The 22,584-nt window shown below is 36.5% G+C and overlaps 1 protein-coding gene across 11 annotated transcripts in view; it reads left to right on the top strand.

Moving 5' to 3' along the window:
* Window positions 1-22,584, top strand: part of KCNMA1 (potassium calcium-activated channel subfamily M alpha 1) — a 427,658-nt gene that overhangs the window by 346,632 nt on the left and 58,442 nt on the right. For all 11 annotated transcript variants that reach the window (XM_062496670.1, XM_062496669.1, XM_062496668.1 and 8 more), the window contains one exon: window positions 18,199-18,292. In XM_062496670.1, the coding sequence (XP_062352654.1) occupies window positions 18,199-18,292 (94 nt within the window). The remainder of the gene's footprint in view (window positions 1-18,198; window positions 18,293-22,584) is intronic.

Genomic DNA, 22,584 nt, shown 5'->3' with positions numbered 1-22,584 from the left:
AGGTTTTAGCTGCTTCTGAACTTTAATTGGAATGCAGACCTTGTTTGCTATGAAGAACTGCTGAAGGAAATAAAAAAATTCATTATAGTATCTTTGATCTCTGTCATGCAATTTCCTTTATTCATTCTTGCATAAAAGATTCTGCTTGCACTACGCATGTGCCTTTCTTCATTTCCATGTTCCTGACATTATCTTCTGTCTCACACCCCATGGTGCTATCCCTGACACAGCATGTCTGGCAATATGGGGAGAGATTTTATATCACCCTATGCTATGGAGGAAGACTGGCAACAGGAAATTGAGTCTGTTTCTGAGCAAATTCTTGCCAGAACCAGCCAGCAGGTGTGCCATCTAACAACGGACATAGTTTAGTCTAAAATTAGCCCTGCTTCTGTCATACTTAGATGGTCCCTTGTGGGATTGGTCATTAAGTAAAAACAGCAGCTTGACACATGGACAGTAATTTATAAGTCAGGATAAATATTTGCCTAGCTGGTAAAGTTTTATTGGCTGATAGGACAAAGATTCTTCTTGAAGAGAATAAAAACAGTTGGAAGTTTGAGCCAAATGTAGAGATGATACTTATTCCTGTTCCATGAGCAATATGTGGTAAATCCATAGGTATAAACTGATAGCATATTTCTTTAGCAGGCATTTGTCCAAAGATTTTTTTTTTCTTTTATTCATGCTTTACCTCTATTGGAATTATTCCTGATCTACCAGAACATGTAAGGGCTGCCACGTCCTCTGTGATCAGTCAATCACAAGACGGGCAGCAGCAAGGAAGTGATACAGTATTTATTTAGAATTGCAGGGTATGAAAATGGCTATCATTCACAGGATGAGACAGCAGAAGGATGAGAAGAAGTGAGATGCACTGCTGAATAGAACAGGGTGTACTTTTGTACTATGCTGTCCTTTCCAGAATAAGGGACATGATTCCCAAATACTCAAATGGTATGCTAATATTTCTCATCAGCAAAGGGCTTCCAACTATTCTTGTATCTTGTCTTGTTTTTGACAAGAAACTCTGTTTTTTACTTGGTTCTGAACAAAGCCAATAAGCTTTCCAATGAGTAAAACATAGTTTGCAAACTCTTGGATGCTAATAACTGCTTTTGGTGTTCCACAGAAAAAAAGTGGAACCTGTTACCCTGTTGTTAAGAGTTCTACTGACGTTAAATTTTAATTTTTGACAAATGATGTTTTGTGCAAGTTGAGGCATGAAACTGTAATTTTTTGTTTCATTTTATGAACAAAATTCTGCAGAGAATGAAGTCAGTTTTCATTTGTGAAAGATCTAAATTTTTCAAGGGTTCTTAAAATACAGATTTTTTTCAAACAAAACTTGTGTTCCATAGAAATGTTATTAAAAGAAAAAGAAATAAATAGATAAATACATATATTAAGAATTTCATTGAATATATTTTGATTATTTGTATTCAATAGTTTCCCTGTCCTGAGTAACAAGATATACCTTCCTGATGTCTTCATTTAGACAAAGGAGAAAAGATGAGAAGACAGTAGGGCTGGGGCACATGTCAGTCTCAGCAGAGGTTCTGTAATGATAATTGTGGTGCAAAGATTGCAGAGCCTGGAGTCAGTAATGTGATCCTTACTGTTTGACAGGACCCTTCCATACAAGGAGTCCAACGTGCAGGCATCTTACACTTTGGAGTTACATGACTCAGCAGAAGCCCTTGGTTATGTTTGGAAGAGGAGTAGATGAACAAACAATTTGCAGTGCCAGGGAAGGCTCAAGCCAAGAATCCAATCACATAGTCTGGACTTGACTCATCTTACATCAGTGTGAAATTCTGTAAGAGCAGGGATTGACATTCTTCTAACCTGCTGACACCAGATCCCTCTGCATGTTAATTTATGAAGTATGAATTCTGTGCCCTATCTGCACTGCAGTATGCTATTATCATGTGGTTATGGCATTCCTAGAACTCCCTACACCTGATATTGTCTCTTTTAAACATAAGATTGTTTAAATTTTTTGTTTCAGATCTCCTCTATTACCACCACCACAAGTAGTTGTTTAATAGAGCATGATCTGTGGAGAACTTTCTGTCTTTTTGTTTTTTCCAAATAATCCTTGAAAATGCTCTCTCCTACTTTAATGAAAGTGCCTACTCTGTTTTTGGATTCAGGATTTCTAGTGTTAGCATGTCCAGTGACTGATCAAACTTTAAAGGTCTTTTTGATTGGCTGATGGACTGTTTGAATGCTGCAGCTCATTCATCCACAATTTTACTGGTACTTTGCTGCTAAATAGCAAATTCTTGTTTTGCATTTAAAATTCTAGCTTTAGGATATGCCAGCATCATATTTTTAGGTTCGTATATTCAGCCTCCATACTCAAGCCCCACATACTCCTCAGGAAACATCCTGAAATTGTCCCTTGGGTCTCACAGATTTCCTCAGCAGTGTCCTTGAGTTCTGCCATGAGGAGTATAAAATATGTCAAAATATGCATTTGGTTTTAATCCGCCTTTAGCATATGATTTTTTTGTGTGCCCTCTTCTTTCTTCTCAAACAGGACAAAATAAAACCCTCAGAGGTAGAGCTCCAAGCAATTTGATTTTGGAAGATGACTTTCTTGACAGCTGTCAGTGTCCCCTGAGCATAGGATTTCTGGATGCTTTCAGTATCTGACTCTCAAAACTTCTGGCAGCAACAGTATTTCCAAATACATTGGCATCCTGTGGCATTTGTGTTTGATGTAGTTTCTTTTAGGGTAGTGACTGACCTGTAAATCTTACGAAATTTTATACATAATTTTTTTCTTCGTTGGAGAGAGTTCTTCTGGTCCAGGTGATTGTAGAGCTTATTGTGAAGTTGGTGTGATAATACAACAGAAATCCTGGCAGTTCAGTGGTTTCCTGGTTTCCTTCAGAATCTTCTCTTTTTTAAATTATTTTTTTCCTTCAAATTTTATCAGTCTTCTCTCTTCCTTGTCAAGCTACCTGCTTTGAAAAGGGACATCACCTGAATTTAATTTTATACTCATGGTATGTAAATTATTTTTGTGGTGAGCACACCAAGTGTTCTATGGGACACAACTAAGTAACCTGCTAATTCAACACCTTGACAATCCTCTCCAAAATTCTCTGTTGCCTTTTTTGCTCTACTCTTGAATCATTGCACTGTGTGCGAATAGTGAGGGTGCTCTGTTGGGCTCCCTTTTCTTTCTTTGGTAATGCCCACATTTTCATCAAGGTTTGGTTAGTGAATCCAGAAGTACCAAACACAGTGCAGTTGGGTTTGTTGAAATTTTCTTCCTAAAGCTGTTCCTCATCATGGGTTGCGATCTATCTGATCCTTGTCATGAACTAAGCAAAGTTGGCAGTTCCCTGTAGCTTTAGTATCAAAGTAAAAACTAAAAGGACAAAACATTTGTAACTTTATGTTTTTTTTTAGACATGGATATCAGATTAGTTGGGTAGATTCAGTATTATTTGCTTTCTTTCTCTGTTGCTAGCCCGTGTAATTTTAGGCCATTATAGGTGGTCTTACATGAAGTGGATGTGAGATGGCATGCTTTGCCCTCTCACAAGATTTTGGAAGAGTTAGACCCTAGTTGCAGCAGAAATTTCAGTCTTATCAGTAAGGTAGGTTTTTTTAATAATAGGGAAATTATGAGAGAGAATTGACTACAGTAATTTTTTAATTTTGTATGGAGGTATTTTGAGCCTATTCAAGTTGTGTTTGAAAAATATGATCCTTGCTATATACCTCCATACTTCTGAGTATTCCTCGTATTAGAAATCAAAACGATGACCTAAGTAACATAGTTAGTAGTAGTCACCACTGGATTTCTTAGCTTATGCTTTTTTTCCACCCTTCTGGGGTAGATTGTCAGCCCTTGCTTCCCATAGCAATCAATTTTAGCCAGTCTACAGTGAGCTTTTTGCAGAGATATGAGTTTTGAGGGTTTTTTGTTATTATTCTGCTGTTTTACTTCATTTTTTTGCCAGTTTTACCTAGAAATTATGTACTACCCTAAATATCCATAGCAATTTATTATATTCCATCTCAATTTTTGCTATCACTATTTTTGCTATTGTTTTATAGATTTAATCTTGGTTATTTATATCTTGGTTGTTTTATATTAATAGATTTAACAGGTGGCATTGTTGCTTTAGATGCGTTTGTTCAGAGCAAGAAAAAAGCTTCACAAGAATGGAAGTACATTGTGGAATACACTTAAGTAGGGATCACTTAGAAAAAAAATACTCATTTCTTAGTGTTATGAAGCGTATTTAACTATGTAAGTAATAAAACCTGCATATGTGACAACAGCCATTTAATACAACAGGTTCAATCTGTTTGATTAATTTTAATGTTTACCCTGTGACTTACAGTACTTTGCATAAAATAATTTTTTTGTTAACATTCCCTGCTTTTATGAAAGCCATAATTTAGCTAATAGAGTATTGTTAGAGTGATGCTAAAAATCTTTTCTGGTAACAACATTTTTATGTATTAAGAACAGCTGAGAAATACTGCTCTATATTTATGCATGGATTTGAAGACAGGAAAACAGCACTGGGTCTCAAAACTCCCTGAAACCAGCAGGTGGTGGTGCTGGCTTAGAAATCAGTAGCGGCTGAGAAGCCTGCAAGAACTTGCTTATGTATTGCTTTGCTAAGGAAACAATTTTATATTTATATAAAAAAATATTTCATATGGCTCTTTTAAAGTTTTTTTTCCATAAAGCTGTATACACTGTAAGCACTTGTCCCTAGAACCAGTGTCTATGTACACAGGTACAGCATTTTATACTTTACATATGAAATTATATGATGGCCACACAAGTAACAGTAGTATGAAAACCTCCATCCCAGAGGAATATTACAGCTAAGTCTGAATGAGTATTGGGGATCACTGAGCCTGATCCTATGAAAATTGAATGGAAATTTTCTTCCATTTTTTTCCATTCTTCCATTCCATTAGTAAATGGAAATTTTTTTCACTGATGGGGGTGAAAACTGAGTAAGACTAACAATAAGAAAGTCAGAATTAAATGTTAATATTTCAGTTCTTCTTGTTCAGAGAAACAAACATTTCTACACTCTTTTTTTTCAGGGATAAACAGAAGCCAATGGTATCAAATTTTACAAAGTAAAAATATATTAAGAAACCCCAGTTTATTGGTCGCATATTAACCACCTAGTTAAAAAAAGAAACAGCCTCAGACTAATCCTCTCCAAGTATGTTTTCAAAAGTAAAGAAGCTATTGAGGAAGCAGATGAAGAAATTTTTTAAAAAAACCCATAAAATCTTAGAATTTAGGAGTACAGTTCTCTGAATTTAGAAGAAGTGTGGGAAAATCTTTACTTCACTGCAGGGAACAAGTGTGTCTTCTTTTAATGAGCAAGGTATTTTATTTTACTTTATTTATATAAACTGAAATTTTATTTCAGTTTAGAACTTTAGGATATGCAGGTTGGAATTACACTGGAAATACGTATTTTTAAGATGTTAAGATAAATTGGCACTTCTAAATGCAAAAAACAGAGACTAATTCTAATTAGATTTCTGCAGGATGAAATCTGCCTACACTTTGCAATGTTCCCAATGTGGATGGAAACAGTTGCAGCAAGACTGAGCTGAAATTTGTGGAGTCCTGTTCCAAAGGCATGGAAATATCACTTTCCTGTGCACTGAAATACTCTTCCTGACAAACACAATCTATGCTGTAAATACAAGATTTCTAATCCCAAGGAGCAAAGCAATCACCAAGGGCTCCTGTGCTTACTTTTACTCTTAGTTACTTCAAGGCATTGTATATTTTTCTCTGAATTTAATGGAGCTGGGGGAGCGTAAACAAAAAGTGATCATAGGCACAATGATGAGTGGCCTTTCAAATTTAGATTCTTTTTTTTTTAATAGTAGCTTATTTTTTGTCCACAAATAGAACTTCACTGTTTTCTGCAGTGATTGATCAGCTGCTGTGTTTAGTCACAAAGGGGAAACTTTCTTAACTTTGTAAAAACAAGACAGATTCTTCCTACAGTTTAGCAGAACTGCATAACTACAGTGTGCCCTTGCTAGTGTTGCAACTTCTTCCTCTGGGTCCCTTACAGCTGGTGTCAAAATCCTCTTTCAGGCAATAGGACAAAGGACAATACACTTTGGGTTGCTATGCATTGAAACAAGGATAGTGTATGACAATGCATGGAATATTCTCATTTGCTCTGTGTTGTGACTGTTAAAGACTCTCCCAAAGATGTGCCTTTTGGTTTTACGTGTCATGCCTTGGGGAACTGTCAAAGGGCCACTCATAAGGAAATCAGTGTCCCTTAATTGACAATATTTTTTAAACAAAGGAAAATAGAAACACAGAAATAAAAAGGATGTTAGTTATTCAATGTTAGAGACACACTTTCATGTCTAATAAAGAAAAACAAAACCACCAAACACTGTAATAACAGAATACTGTTATCACATATGAATATAGTATATTTTTATGGAATATATTCCAAATGTACTTTTCAAACAGCAACCTTGCAGTCTTACACCTACTAGAAAAAAAATTAGAAATTAATATCCATATTATCAGATCATTTGCTCACTTGAATTCTAGCCAGATCTGTAAGACCATCCTTTAAAACAGAATTGACTGCAAGTGAGTCACCCAAGGCTGTGTAACCCAAGATCAGTGGTAAAACTAAATTTCAGACAGGAGATTCCCAGTCCTCTGCTTGTAGCCATGGGATCACCAGGTCATCTGTTAAAATGTTAACATGTGGCTTTGAGCAGTCTTTTTGTTCTTTGCTCTGCTAGAGACAGCAGCTGGGGCTCCAAAATCGTAGTTCATATCTGCTTGTGACTTGGTAGGAAACACAGGGTCTGAGCAGCTCTTTTCTGACACATGGGGCAACATTTTCTGTATCATCTCCTTCTGTCCTTCATGTTCAGAACAGCTTGTTATAAAGAAGTAACATAATTTAAAATTTAACTCGGCATATTTACACTTGCCATACCAATGAGACACTTCGACTTTCCTTGTTCTCCAGAGTGCACTCTCAAAAGACAAAGTTAGTTCCCTTCACTTTGATGTTTCTCTGGAAAACAGACCCCGTTGAAAAGAGACCACTTTCTGTTTTAAGTTCTAGAGTTTTGGCACATCTCCATTTCTTAACGCTTTCCCAAAACTTTATCCAAATAGTGTTCTGTATGAATATGACATGTGGAGAAGTCAATTGGACAATTAAATGGATGAGGCGTGGGGAGGAGGGGGGAAGTCTACTGATGCTTTGCTTTTTTTTAAACTTTTAATTTCACAGTTTTCCAATAACAGTATAATGACTTGAATAAACAATTACAGAGTGAATCATAATTTAAAAAGGCAGAGAATGAAGGCTAAAATATCAGGAAAAATATGAGGGAATACTAAAATTTGATATAGAAAAGATGTTCACAGTTCAGTGGACCTATGACTTAGTCTAAATATAAATTAGAATTTGATTAGGAATTGAAGTAGCTTTTTTTCTACTGTGCAAGCTTGGCAGGGGAAAGAGATGTTTGTTAGGTACAAATAGTGTCCTATTGTTTATGTACCTCTGTATTGAAACAAGAAACCAGATCCATGAAATCAGAAGCCTTTCTTCTCAAAATTACACACACCAATGTGCATAAAAGGCTGTTTGTATGGGAAAGGCTTGCTTCTCATTTACAGTAATATATACATGAGGTATGAACAGCTCCTGATCTGAAGTCCACTGAAGTCAGTGAAAATGTTTTCTCTGACTTTAGTGGACATTGGATCAACCACGGTTCAGACAGCCTTAAGCCACTTTTTGCTTGCTGAAGTCATAGCAACAGAGAAATGATAATAATTGATACAGCATTCATAATAGTTGTGTTCTTGAATTAAACTGGAGGAGCAAAGAAAAAAATACATTTCTGTGGTAACCTTAGGGAGTTGCTCCATCCTTAAAAATAAGTACAAATGGTGTAAACCCATATGCCAGACCTTTTTTTCACCAAAATATTAAAGTAATAAGTTTTCTGGGTTTCCAAACTCCTTTGTAGTCTATTTTTCACTTGATATACAAGTTACTCTGAAAGATCAGGAACTTAAAGTTTATATTGATTTCACTGACTATCAGAGCAGCCATCTTAAATTAATAACAGGATCCAGCATGGCAAGATTCCATATTTGCTCTTGACTCTTTTTTTACAGCATTCAAAGAAAAGCGAAGATGAGGAATATATCTGTGGCTGAGTTTCAGTTCTTTATGTGGGAGAATTAAGACTGAAAGATCATGTATTATTAATACAAAATTTAAGTATTGGGTGCTAATAGAAAGAAAAATGGAAAAAAAGAAAAAAGTAGACACGATGCATTTGTTTTGGAATGTTCTGTGCCTTTAGCCACAATGTACAAGCCTGGGACAAAAAGAGGGGAAAAAAAGAAAAGAAATATTTCTTGATCTGCAGTTTCAAAGAGAATGTCTCATGTAAGCACCATTCAGTATCTGCAAAATGTTCTGATGATGCATTCTTGACATTCTTGGATCTTGATGTTTTATCTGCTTCAAGTGGCACATACTGCAACTAAAAGCCAGCCTCACCTGCTTTTCTAATGGTGCTAGTGTGTAGAGATAAGCAGCATATCTTGTTGTATAAAAACCAGAATGAAATGCGTTTCCCTGAGTTTGTAATGCACAGAGAAACAAAAGCAGCAGTCCTGTTTCATTTGAATTACCTTTTCAGACACCAAGCGAACGCTGCTCCGCAGTTTCTAAAATTAACATTTTTGTATCTCATCAAGCACCATTATATTGTAGTTTCTAGTCAATGATTTCATTACATCTGTTACCACCAAAAGCATCAAGTAAATTTGTAAAATAAATAGTTCGTTGGCATGAAATGATTTTTAGAGGATGAGTAATGTGGGGTGGTTTTGTTCCCCAACAAATACCAAATGTTTTGATTAAATCATATTAGAATATTATGCTAAATTCCAACCCCAACTGATTTGGCACATTTTCTTTTTTGAAACTACCTTTGATAAGAAATACATTACAAACTCATCAGTTTAGCTTCCTGTTAACAAAGAGACAGCAGCCGTCTGGATTATTCTAGATCCGCAGTGAAACTGCCACACTATGTATGCTCAAACTAAAGCTGTGCAAGTTTGACAAGGGGCAGATGAATCCAGGAGTTATTGTGCAGGGGTTTAAGTCTATGCGGCAGCTGACGGTTGAAATAATCATCTATACATCGCTCTGAGCTAGCTGGGGAAAGGTTGAAGCTGTATATTTTCAACATATCTAGCCTAATGGTTAATCTGTTGTCTTGTACAGGGGGTGCTGGGTGGAATCACAGCAATAGCTGACAGTTGGGAGGAATTGCTGTGGGTATTTTCAGTTGTCTGATTCACAAAGTGGTAGGTAGCAAAAAGTCTAAACAGGCTTGTCATTGAGTGAGGCAAGTCATGCTCACTGTCACTCCCATCAAAAGAACTCTGATAGCCAAAAGCTCAATCAACATATTGATTATTTGCATTTAGTGATGCAGGGTTGCAGTTTGTCTTCACCCCCACCCCATGAAAGCTGAGCCATATTGCAGTATGGAGACTGCTCCTTTGGAGGTCAGCTCAGAAGATCTTCAGGAGAAAGACATTGGTTAAGTTGGGGGAAGAAATAAATTATTTCTTCACACCAAGATGGTTTAACTGTTAGAAACACTCTCAGTATTTCTAGTGCTGGATCTGACGTATCTTCACAGTGACATGGCATTACTAACTACAGAGATTAAGGGGGTGCAGTATGAATTAGACTGAAACAAAAATGAAGTATCTGCAAGTGACAGCTCTGGCTGATGGCTGACTATGAAGGAAAACACTATGCTAGTGTCTGGTGAAAAACAGTGCTGAAAGCCTAGCAGTGATAGAGATGGGGGAGGAAAGGAGCACTGGGTATCAGTGGTGGTTGTCTAGAATGTCTGGTTTTGGTCAGGATATTTTTTCTCCTTTAAAACACATTTTCATTTTCCCTTCCAGGCAAATCATGCTGAAGCCAGTTTCAGCCATTTTGTTGAAAGCACTGTACTGGTATTCTGCCTTGTTACATTTAAATTAAAGCTCAGCCCAGTTTTAAGTTATGGCAAGTGTATGCTCACAAAGAATAAATAGAGATTGCCACAGGCATTAGTTTAACTGCATTTGTTGTTTTAAAAATGTTCGGGGAGTTGCAGATTGCAATTCAAATTATCTTCATTATAATAAATAAAATGTATAGAAATAGAAACAGGCACGATTCCCTAACGCAGTCTGTAGGCAAGTGTTTATTCAATGAGCTTGAAAGGGAGTTCCTGAGGGTGGGAGTAAGGAATAGGAATAGAATACAACTTCAAAATACCTTTACAATTGCATTAATATGTCACATTTTTTTAATATATTATTTTTTATCTCACTAATGGTTACGGGCTTCTTGGGCAAATTCTGTACAGCATTTATTAAAAGTAGGTAGTGTTCACCCAGCATGCAATTAGAAAATGCTACAGAAAATGGAATTTCTTACCATTACTCTGCTTTTATCCTGTTTCTTACTGTTTGCCATTCTCAGAAAGAAGTTTAAAATTTGCTCTCAAAATGGCTCTCAAAATATTCTTAGGTAACAGTAATGCCTTATGGATACATGACAATATACTGAACAGTTCTAAGGAACTTTGGCAGCATAAACAATGCAGGCCTATGACCATTTGCATTGGAAATAAAGTCATATTTCATGCTACATAAAAATAAATAATCTGACTATGACTAGAAAAATAGTTGTGTTTTAGTAGACTTGGTGGTGCTAAACTCATCCCATACTTGGAAGAGGACCCTGGTGGATTTGGAGGTAGTGATTTGGTGTTGCACAGTGATACGACAAATTACCCCAATCCAGACAGCTTGATTGCCAAACCTAGTGAGGCAGTGACAATATGTAAGAATGTATTTAATTCCATATAATTAGTAGCAATCTTTGTTTCCCAAATACGTTTTCTGTGGAAATCAGCCCACATAATAGTGCAAGAACCCAACCAGATTTTAAAGAAATTATTAATAAAAATCAACTGTCTTTGCTGAACAGGGGGATGCTCCATAAGTGGTTTAGGTTCTGCACACTGTAGTGTGTCTGCTGAAGTTGGCCTGTGTTTCTCACCCAGTTGTACAGTTCTGCTTAATTCAAAAGCTCTGTGCTTGCTCATGTAGTTCAAGGTGTATCCTGACAGCCCTGTGTGTGTGCACAGCATGCACCTACAGCTTGACAGGCTATTTACACTAAAAGTAACCAGTTTTACTCTTCTGTGGTATAAAATATGTATGTAATTTTAGGAGGAATGGAGAAAGAGATCTCTACCAAGGATAGGTCATTCAGAGATTATTCTGTAATCTTTGCTTTCAAAGATTGAGTAAAAAGACATGGGCCATAAACTGTTGGAGTAAGACAGAAAATTGTCCTTTGTACAAAGAATTTCATCACTCATCCACTGTGGAGCTTCTTCCACTTTGATCTGAGCTCTTGTCAGAGGCAGCAGGCTGGAAGTCATGGCATGAAACCAGTAGTTAGAGCTTTTAAATCTAGAATAATTTGACCAAAAAAAATCGTCAACATGTTATGCCCATGCTCAGTACCTGTCCACACTGTTGGAAGTAAGGGGAAGTAAGTCAGGTTTTAAGCAGCTCAGTGTGCCTTCCTGCTGAACAAGACCATGTGGTGCTATTAAATACGATGCCAAGCTCCAGATAAGAAGCCATACCAAAAGACAAGTATTTTTGTTCTGACACATGCTGTGCCACTGCAAGCACAAAATCTTGGGAAAGCTTGAATTTTTCTGCATGGAATATACCATAAGACATACACTGCTATGGAAGGTTATTGCTTAATAGTCAGGTCTGGTATCTGAAACCATCACTTACTGAAACTCCAGAAGAGACTGTGAAAAGATTATGGTGTTTCGTAAACAATTTGATTGGAGGGTTGATAAGCTTAATAGATTCTGGTCTTCTTCCATTGCATGTGAAGATACTTTGATACAGAATGTGGATTTTAAAAGATTGTTTCCAGTATTGCTATCTGCACTTTAAAAATAGAACTGCGTTGATGCATATCAAGGCCTTCAAATACATGCTTGACCAGTGACATGTGTAGGGAGATAGATCTCTGCAGATGCATTTTATCATCTGAAAACTATTTCACTTGGAGGAATATCAGAAGTACAACATTTAATAAAAATCCCGATAACTCTGAGGTAAAATTGATAATTTCGAAGTAGTGTATTCAATATTTTATACAGTATATTTTATTTTTGTGGCAGTACTACTAATCAAAGATATATGCTTTTGTCTGATGATTTAAAATATATGTGAACTCTGGTGAGTATGCAATATTATTATTATTATTATTATACTTTGGATACTTCTATTAGTAAAAATCAGAATAATGTTGTAAATTAGACTTTAGTTCTTTTGTCGCTAATTTTTCGATCTACTTCAGTCAGAATAGTAGTGAGACATGAAAAGATCACTGAATTTGAATGGGTGCTTTGTCACCAATTGGTTCAACCTTGTTGAAAAGTACTTTCAAATGACTCTTGTAATTCTTACACACTCACCTTTTCCATGGGAGAGACAGATTTTGTGCTTGAAGAAAAATGGCAAGCATGGGAGTGCTATTTTCTTATCTTTCCTGTTACCAGATGGTGTTTCTAGCTGGTGGTAAACTAAACAAAGATCCCAAAAAACACGCTGACCTCCTCAAATACTTTGCCTCTACTCAATGTTCTCCATAGAATCTTTAAGGCAATTGAAACCTGTGGAAATAGTACTTCAAGTTTATCAGTTCACCAGCTACTCCCTACCTAAACTTCTTATTTCATTATGCATAACCAAATGTGAGGTCTTAGTGGCTCAGTTATATATGTTCTTCTCTATACTATACTCATTCAGAATGAAACAAGAAATAGGAGAAGATCTTTATTGCATATTTTTTACCAAAAAACCATTTTGTTGCTGTTTTTTACTGAGGGTGCCGTTTGTTAGAGGTATTAGTTGGGGGGAGGGGGGTAGTGTTTAAACAGCCTTGATATATTATCAATGGAAGACAAAGAATCACAGTTTTAAGCTGAATCCATGTGTAGAAAATTGAATTTCTTAACTTTTCTTTTCAGAGGTACTATGTATGACCTCCTGAAATTTACAATATGCAGCACTGTTGAATACTCAACTTTTATGTGGGTTCCTTAAAATCAGTTTAACTCCATAAGTATGCTTGCACAATTTTGAAGTGGTGACCTTATGTTTTCTATGATTCCTTATTTATTTTAATAGCAGCAGAGTGCTTTACCTCCCCTGTCATTTTCAGTAGTTTCAAAGAAATAAACATCCTCCACAGACAGTAAATCTCAAAGCCCTTATCAACATGGGGAAATAAGTATTACCTCAGACATACTTACCCTAGGATGGGATTATTGCTTAAAGGTGATAATATTGTTGAATAATCCTTTTATAAGTATTCTTTTATGAAGAGTCATTTTTATAGGGGAAAAAAACAACATAAGAAAGCTGCAGGTATAAACCTTTATTTCTGCTGTTGGAACTGATACCTTAAGCTTTAATGTCTGTATTTCCACATAATACCAAAATTTATTCATGCCTGTGGTTTGAAATAATTTTCAATACAAAGAAATTAATTTAAATTTTTTCTTATTATTTAGAAGTAAAGAATGCAGCTAGATCAAGTTACTCAAAATGTTCATATCAATTCAAGAATGCAACTACTAATGCATTGATTGATGCCAAGTCCACTGAAGGAATCCTGGAACCTGTTCCACTTGTTAATAACCGTAAAGGGAGCCTCTTCCTACCCAACAGCCCCTCGCTGCTGCACCTTAACTTACTGAGTTCTGTTGAACAAGGAAAATCTACCTACTGTAGATTGCAAAGGGCACTCAGCTTGCCCGTAAAATACCGCTACCATTCCCAAAAGCCTGGGTTGAACCAAGAGCTCCGTAGGTAGCCCAGTAGCTGGATGCATAAGGCAATACAGAATGGTTTGTGCATGGTTTTGCAGCCTGTTTTCAATGTGACTGTGACATTACTAATGCTCTGTTAAGTGCTTACAGATGTGGGTTTCTCCAGATGTGGTGATTGATTAATAAGTTAATCGAGATAGCTAGTCAACTAATGTCTCTGGGTGGTTTGTGCTTTACCTTTCAAAGGGTTTAATTGCTTCAAAGCATTTACATGCTAGGCGGACTGAATTTGCCAGGTAACCCAATTCAGGTGATGTTCAGTAACATAGATGTTATTTCAAATTTCAGCTCTTTTTGGTGTCTAAAAATGTATCTATAAACTAGTTCAACTAGTGACCTGGGCGAGGCAGTCAAGGAGACAGTATTGTCTTAAAAATAATGAGCAAATAACAAAGAAAAAAGTTACGAACTTGTCTACTGTTTTGAAAAACTTTCCCTTTGTTTTGCTTTAAAAATGAAATGAGGATAAAATTCAAGTAATATGTTGTTACAGATGTTCAACTCCACATTAAGGCTGTTAAAATTACCAGCACATCTTAAACCAATTCATGGAACATTGTCTGGAGGTTATGTCATTGAAATAACGAACACTCTTTACTCTAGAATAAGCAAACATGTTAAAACATCAGTGTAACTTCAAATTAAACTCCAGCATAAAACTGAGTATCTGAAGCCTCATTAGACTTGCCTGACATTTATTTTAGCACTGAATGGTCCTGAACTGCAAAACTGTTATTAGACAAGTGAGCTCTGGGTTGTTACAGAAGTACAATAAGTGTTATATTAGGGATGTGCAAACAAGCTCTTGAATGTTATTAGAACTCAGAGACTGAATTGAGTTCCAAATCTGTAAAACTGTGTCCAATTCTTGAACTTATTTCCAATTTTCATGAAAGCGGTAAGAGAAAGTGTGCGTAACATAATATGGCTGTAGTTAATGCAAATCCTATAGTATAAAGACGAAAAATGGGGACTCATTAACAAAAGCAAACATACAGTATCAGAATTGAGTTGTCATATATCACAGCCCCATTATTCAAATAGGTTTGTCTTTCATAAGAGCAAGCAGATTTAAGACTCCCTTTTAAATTAATGCAGACACAGAAACTATGAAACTAAAATATTTAATAACCTTACTAAATTTTTTGCTAGATCCACTTCTTTAAACAGGCAGGAAATTGATAGGAGTGTCTGAAGGATAATAATTACTAAGAAGCCACTTGTGAGTTATCACTGCGACATTTTTGGGAACCAAGCCACAGGTAATAGTGTCCATTAGATACTAGTCACATATTTCAACTTCATGTGTTCCCTTCCCCCATTCCTATGGAGCTGTGTTACTAAACTGCAGATGCTCTGTAAACTCTGAGCAGAGATTTCAGTGAAAAATAAAACTTGATTTTCTGTCATGTGATTAATATAGATCTCTTTTCATTGTTGCAATGGGAATAAATGGCTTTCTTGGTTAAGCAACAAATTGAGATCCCTCAGAAGGCTTTGCTAACAGGTATTAATTAGTGAGCCACATCAAGCTTGGACCTTCCAGGCAGCTGGTGACAGTAAAAAAGTTTGAATATGACAAGCACATATTCCAAAAAAAAGCTTATTTATTGCAGATGCAGTACCAATAAAAAGTGCAGACTGCTAGAAATTTACTTCTGGAAGTTGTTATTTTGGATGATTGCTAGTAAGGCTTTGATTTTAATTGGGTGGCAGGTTAGCATCACCTGGCAGCACTGGAGAACACAAGTGTTGGACTGTATATTACAAAAACATTCTTACTGTATTCACTTTCAGAACCTGAAAGGATCAGACAGTAGTCTTACTACTAGCTAGCTGAAAACTTGGAAAAAATATTATTTTTAATATTGTTTTCTCTTGTTCAGAGACTTATTTCTGGTTATAATATTATCTACAGTTGACTTGTGTTACTGTAAGTTTTTTGCCCGTGGTCCTGATGGCTGTGTATCTTCCTTGAACTGCTAAAATTGTATAACAATATAATTGTTATACATCTGCCATACTGCATCTCTGGGCAAACATTCTGTAACCACATGGTAACAGATCAATTTGAGTGAAATTTAGAATGTTTACTCCCAAGAGAACAAAATAGATAATTTGCTGTTTTCTGGAAGGAACATTTTTCATGGTTCTTGTTCGTTTGATCTTTTAAGTGGTGGAACTGAATATTTGTATCCAATGAGGAATGAGGGAGCACAGTGGATATCTTGAAACCTATTGTCTGTGTGGAATAGCATGCAAATAACTTTTTTGGTAGCGAAGTTTAAAATAAGCCTAGGTCATTTTCAAGAGAATAATTTGTAGATGGTGGTCTGAAAAGCACAAAGACTTGCACCTTTTTGCAATCAGAACTGCAAAGATATTACCAGTGAAACAATTCTTTGAATGTTTACTTCATGGTACACATAGCTAAATACTGAAGTGATCTAGTTTAATATGTGTAAACTGTCACAAAAAGAAAATTTCAATTTGTATATTTTTGAGAATTTTCTGTGGGCTTATTTATCTCTCAGCCAAAGAATGGCATTTGACTAAAGATCAATAAGCATCTACACTATAGGACTTTGATTTGCAAAAAGAAAGAGAAGTCAAATGAGAAGAAAATTCCTTTGTCCTTAGTGATGCTTCCCAAGAAGAGAAGAAATTTCGTTAATAAATCATTATTAGACAGTCATTATTCTGATCTTAGCATTACACTTTACACCAGTCTTTGGCACATTTATTTTGAGATTAGCTTTTTTTTTTCTTTTCTTTTTTTTTCTTTGTAATGCTTTCTTTGATTATGACTCCCTTGTACTAGGTGATGCCAGGTCATCCAAAAAGAGCAAAATGTATTTTCAGAGCCCAGCCCTTTGGTCTTGACCAAGGCAAAATGAAGTTCCATAGCAAGCTTTGGCAAAGAGACAAAGGTGGCAGGCTGGAATGCAGTCTGCAATAAAATAGTGTTGGAAGAGGGTTAAAGCAAAAGGCTGTTGCTTCATTTCTTCACAGATGAGTCCGGGGCAGGTGACATATATCTCAGTTTTGTTGTTTTTCCTATGTATCTTGTGGCAAGTAGTATTTTTTTCTCAACCTCTGCTTGTGGAGTGCTAGTGTGTACTAAGCTCTTCAAATATAGCAGCTTCTACTACTACTACTACTACTACTACTACTGTCTTTCCTTTTAGCTTTAAAGTAAAAGCTTTCTAGGCATTAGTTATCTTATAATTAATTTTTCAGGCAACAGTAGGATGGGAAAAAAGTTTATTTTTTCTTCTTTATATCAGAATAAAATAGCATTAGTATGAACCTGAGAAAGCAGGCATGAGTTTATTCCCTTTGATAGCACATTTAAAAGTTACATACAGATTAAAGCAATGCATATTGTGACGTAAGTTATCCAAGAGTAGCTTATGACTGGCAAAACTCTAAGTGATTTTATATCTGGAAATTGATCTGTCCTTGAAAATGCACCTCATCCTCATTAAAAGATTGCATAACACATGCATCCTCTGTTATACAGGTATTGTCTCCCCCCTTCCATTCAACCTCATTCTGTTCACTCGTGTTAAAACTCCGCTTTGGGAGGAGAGTAGAGCGATGAGGTCTGACTTGTGCTGGAGATCCGTGCACAATGGCAGGCTGCATTCACATTCCTGACTAACTGAATCATTGAGCATCAAGGCATTGAATATTTTACATCTCTTCATGAAGACTCTGTTGTTTGGCATGTGAGGAACGAGAACCAACTGGTGTCTAGTTCATTAGCAAAAGCAGGCTGGCAGCTGTTATGTTGATATTGCAAATAGTACTTTATCTGTCTGGGAATACAGCAGAGCACTAATTCTATTTTTCTGTAGCGCAGATTAACTGATAATAACTCTAAGAATAACCTGAATGTGGTCCCCCTGCCTTTGTTTTTGAAGTATGAAACCAATTTGAACACCTATGTTCAAAACCCTGGTATTCTTCTCTGCTTCTCCTTCAAACCAATCTCTTTGACTAACATGTATTTGAATTTTATTACTGTTGAGCCTATGTTAGCAATGAAGTATCAGTGCGTGAATGGACATAGAGTGTGTGTTCTTTGCTACTTCACTTGTATTTCATATTGCACTCAGAGCAGTACCTAATCTCATGAGTTCCTTATATTTCCAGTTGAAGATGAGCAGCCATCGACACTATCACCCAAAAAAAAGCAGCGAAATGGAGGCATGCGAAATTCACCCAACTCCTCACCCAAACTGATGAGGTAAGACTGTAAGAAACTCATATCTTCATCTCCTTTCTTTCTTTCTTCCTTCCTCCTCTCCTCCCCCCACATCAAAAATAAGGGGAGGGGGTGAAAAAAGAAGATTGTTAGATGGTTTCTGAAAGGCTGAAGTATTTATTCTGTCAGCTTGTCAGCAGTTAATGATAGAGCTGAAAAAAAATTCTGTCATGAAAAACAGTTTGAAAAGCTGTTTGAAAAATACATAGGCTTTAAAGTCTTAGCTGTCACCCTGTCCTGTCCATGTGTAGTTCTTAAACAGCAGTGGCACTAATGATAGCACTAACCAATCAGGGGAACTCATGTGGTTAGTTTGCCTCAGGCAATTCTCTTTTTGTTGGATTCCCTCTGAGTACTGTTTTCTGTACTTAAGGCCATATGTGAGATGTATCATCACAATCAAAAATGAACCTGAATATTACCTTCCTTTTATCCTGTCGATTGAAATCAAATTTCTGTTAATTGATTTAGACTGATGAAAAAGTCTAATAATATATGTACTTGCCAAAGCAAAGTTCAAAACTAACGCAGTTTTAGTCAAGCTAAAAGCACATTAATTATGAAATACAGGGATTTCTAAGAGGGTAGTATATCCTCTAAAAGTGGGCAATGAAAACAGCATCTTGTTAGTGATATTTTCCCCTGTTGCTATGTGTACATTATTTTACAATAGTACTCCTTTGTATAACTGTGTAGTTTCCTTTCATAGGACAAATTACATCTAAGAAATTTGTTAAAATTGGAACTGCAACAAGAAATTGCAATCTGTTAAAATATTATGTCATTTGCATTCTGTCTCACTGTGCTTTGCCTTTTTCCTGCTCAAATCAGTCAAAATGGGATCCTGTAGAAGACAGAGTTTTCAAGGAGGCTGTTTCAAGGTTCCTGTTTTTGCATATCCTGTGTAACCAGACTAGACCCTCAGTCCATAATTGTATCCATAAATACCATAGCAGATATTTTCCACTCTGTGTGTATATATACGTACACACACAGAAAAATGGAAACTTATTTACATATATAAACATACACATTCATGCAATTTGAGATTGTGTGTGTATAACTCTGCCTGCCCACAGAGGTTAAGTGAATAAAAAATTGATACAAATACATAGTTATTCCCATAAATAAAATCTATTAGGATTTGTATAATTTATAATTATTTTGTTCCTGTAAGGATTCTGGATACAAGTAGGTGATATTTCTCTTTGTATTTCAGTCACTAGACTGGAATTTTCTTTGGGCAGTTACAGAAGCATCCATATTTGTTTATTGTTTCTGCAATATAGGGCGTATTCAAGGGCATAACTTCCACAAATCGTCTTCATCTCTGTTTAGACTACAGAACCAAAAGTGAGATTGATTCACAGAAGGAAAATGCACCCAGCTGTGGCTTTTTTTTTCTATTGACCATCTATTTCTGTTAAATGTATCATTAAAAGTTCTTTGCCTTCCTGTTAGCTCAACCTTGCCCGTATGACACTGATTTACATGCTTGTTTACAGTTTATGAGGAAGAATAAAATGCGAATACTGGCAAACTTCTCATTTTTATAGTGCCAGTTGTCATGCTAGCATAGTTTTCAATTTGCTTACCTTTGGACAGCCCTCTTACCTGGTGCTAATTGTTTTAACTGCTTAAAATTTAAACATGTGATTTCTGTGCTCCCCCCACCCCTCCTTCTCCCAGATTCTAATTTTGGGGAAGCAGAAGTAAAAAGAAAGAGAAGGGGAGATAGAGAGAGAGACAGAGAGAGAGAGAAAGAGCTGAAACATTTGGAGCTGAACACACTGTCCCTGTTTGCTATGTAAAGTATGCCTCATTTCTTTGATCTTGAGTAATAATAATTCTGGGGAGTTATACTGTTTTCATATGCTTCAAAGCTGTGTCAAAGTTTTGCTGCTTAAGGGTACTTCTTTATTCTATTGGCTCTTGGGTACTGAGATGACAGGTCCTCTGTACTAGGTGCAGGCTTTTTCAAGTCATAGCCTTCAGCAAAACATCAAATTACCAAATACAGGGTAACATACTTCTACACAAATGCCTTTCCTGTAGATATATTATACCATATATATTAAATACTTTAGTGTTACACGGTACATTTTATGTGCAATAGAAAGTGATGGTTTGAGGTAGCCTTAGGGGTACTTTTTTCCACAAGCAGAAAAAGCTAGTGTATACCGTATCAAGTATGGTTTTTACAGGACTTTCTGCCCGAAGGCCTTTGTAAATAAGTAATGATCAACAGATTGGCTGTGGGTTTTTGAAAAGCATGCCTGTGTCAGTTTGCATGATGGGGGAAGATTTTCAAAGTACAGCCTGCTTTCATTGCCTGCTGAAGAGGGACTGAGGGAGAGTAGTCGTCCTGAGCCCGAGCTGTCTGCTCAGTAGCACATCAGAATTGCTAAACACAGGTTGAGCAGTGAGTGGAGAACTTGCCGGGCTTCCAAATCCAGACATTGTTTTCTTCCTCTTCTCTCTTGCTGCTAAATTTATTCTTCAGCCCAGTGTTCGCACCCTCCGCTTCTCCCCAGACCCAACTGTCTCTTCATTTTACTCTTTATCTTCTCTGACTTAACTTTGGTCCAAGGTGCTAAAAAAGACAAAGTGGATTGAATCAGAAGAGAGCTCTGTTAAGCTTTGTTTGTAATGGTCAAACTCTTCTCTCCTCTCTGAAACAAAGGTGGACTGTATAATCTGCTATTTCGTATCCTTGTAATTTACAGAAAGTGACAGGTACTTGCTTTCCTGCCCAGAAATCTTTAGTGTATGTCAACTAGAAGTACCCAAGAGGTAAATCAGCTAAAGCACTGTCATGTCTGTAGCTGATATTTATCTTTGAAAGTTTTTTTTCCCTAAATTTACTTTAAAAGCTCCTTTTTCAAGTCAGCTCTGCCCTGTCCCACCTGCCCAGAAATAGCTAGCTACTCTGCAAACCTTTTCTCAGCTGTGGTTTTTAGGTCCAGAGGATCTAGAAGGACCCTGGAAGACAAGAAGTCTGGAATATTGGAAAAAAGAAACAAATACGTGAAAAATTAATTTATAAATTGAAACCCGAATTGTGACTTTTGAACTGTTCTGAGCAGCCCTACAGCTAAGATAATGTTGGAAATGCTGCAAAGGTTTCTATATTCCCAGAGTGATGGGGGCATTAGAGAAGAGGGTATTGTGTTATGAGAAAAAATTTTTGACTTCTTGTATTGCTGGGTTAGAACAGAGGATGGAAATGGTGTCACAGGGATTCCATGGGACCTCATGACAAGTGGTCTGACCTGGTAAGAGAGTGGAGAATTTTTGAGTTTTACTAACATGTAAGTAGAAATCTGCATTACCAAATATGGATCTGGACAGATAGATTTGAGACATCTTTTTAATGACATCTTTTTGGTGACTCTAAATTGTAATAAATTACTGATAGAAATAGACAATTGACATACAAATGCTTTTTGTGTACATCACAGATGGTCTAGCCTCACATTTAGGAGGTCACTGTTCTAACTGGATGCTGCATCGCATCAAATGGCATGGGCAGAATCACACTGATGCAATACAAGAAGAGTCTAATCAATCAGAAACAAATCTTTCAAATTCCAGTAATACCTACAAACACAAATTAACCAGAAAAACACTCAGCATTTCATGACTGTTTTTACCTGTTTTACATTAGCAACAGTCTGCCCCTATTAAACCCACAAGAGTTTGGGTATTTTGTTTTTAAATAACTGAAACTCCAACAGGAAAAAATAGATACTCTTCCTTTTAAGTTGTGAACACAAGGGCATCCTATTGCATTAAATAGTAAAATTTAAATAGGAAATGGAAGGAAAAAGAAAGAAGGCTGCGACTGAGAGAGTAATCACATATCAGATCAGGTGTCCATGATGCAGAGAAGAAAAGTAGACCTGATCAATGCCCCTGGTACCATGCAGCAATATCAGTCCCTGTTCACCATCTCAGCTGCAGGTTCTGATGCGTATTATTGATGAGCAGCCACGTTAACTATGAGGAGGCTATGTCGCCTGAATATCAAATAGCAAAACTAGTTTTTTAAAAAAATGTGTCATTTTGGATTCAGAATGACCAGTAAAAATGTGAAAAGCCCTGGATGTGAATCAAAAAAGCCACTTAAATGATTGCTGCTGAGCCTCAAGTCTATACTTAATGCTTTGGTAGCTGCTACTGCATGAGTGGAATACACTGACTTGAAGGAAATGTCAGCCCAGCCGAGTCAAACTACCTCTTAATGCAAGAACAAATAGCATATGACAGGGCCC

This window comes from Cinclus cinclus, chromosome 7 (genome assembly GCF_963662255.1).
Source record: "Cinclus cinclus chromosome 7, bCinCin1.1, whole genome shotgun sequence".
Taxonomy (NCBI): domain Eukaryota; kingdom Metazoa; phylum Chordata; class Aves; order Passeriformes; family Cinclidae; genus Cinclus; species Cinclus cinclus.
Note: the sequence above shows the minus strand (reverse complement) of the source record. Positions and strands in the feature narration are given on the sequence as shown.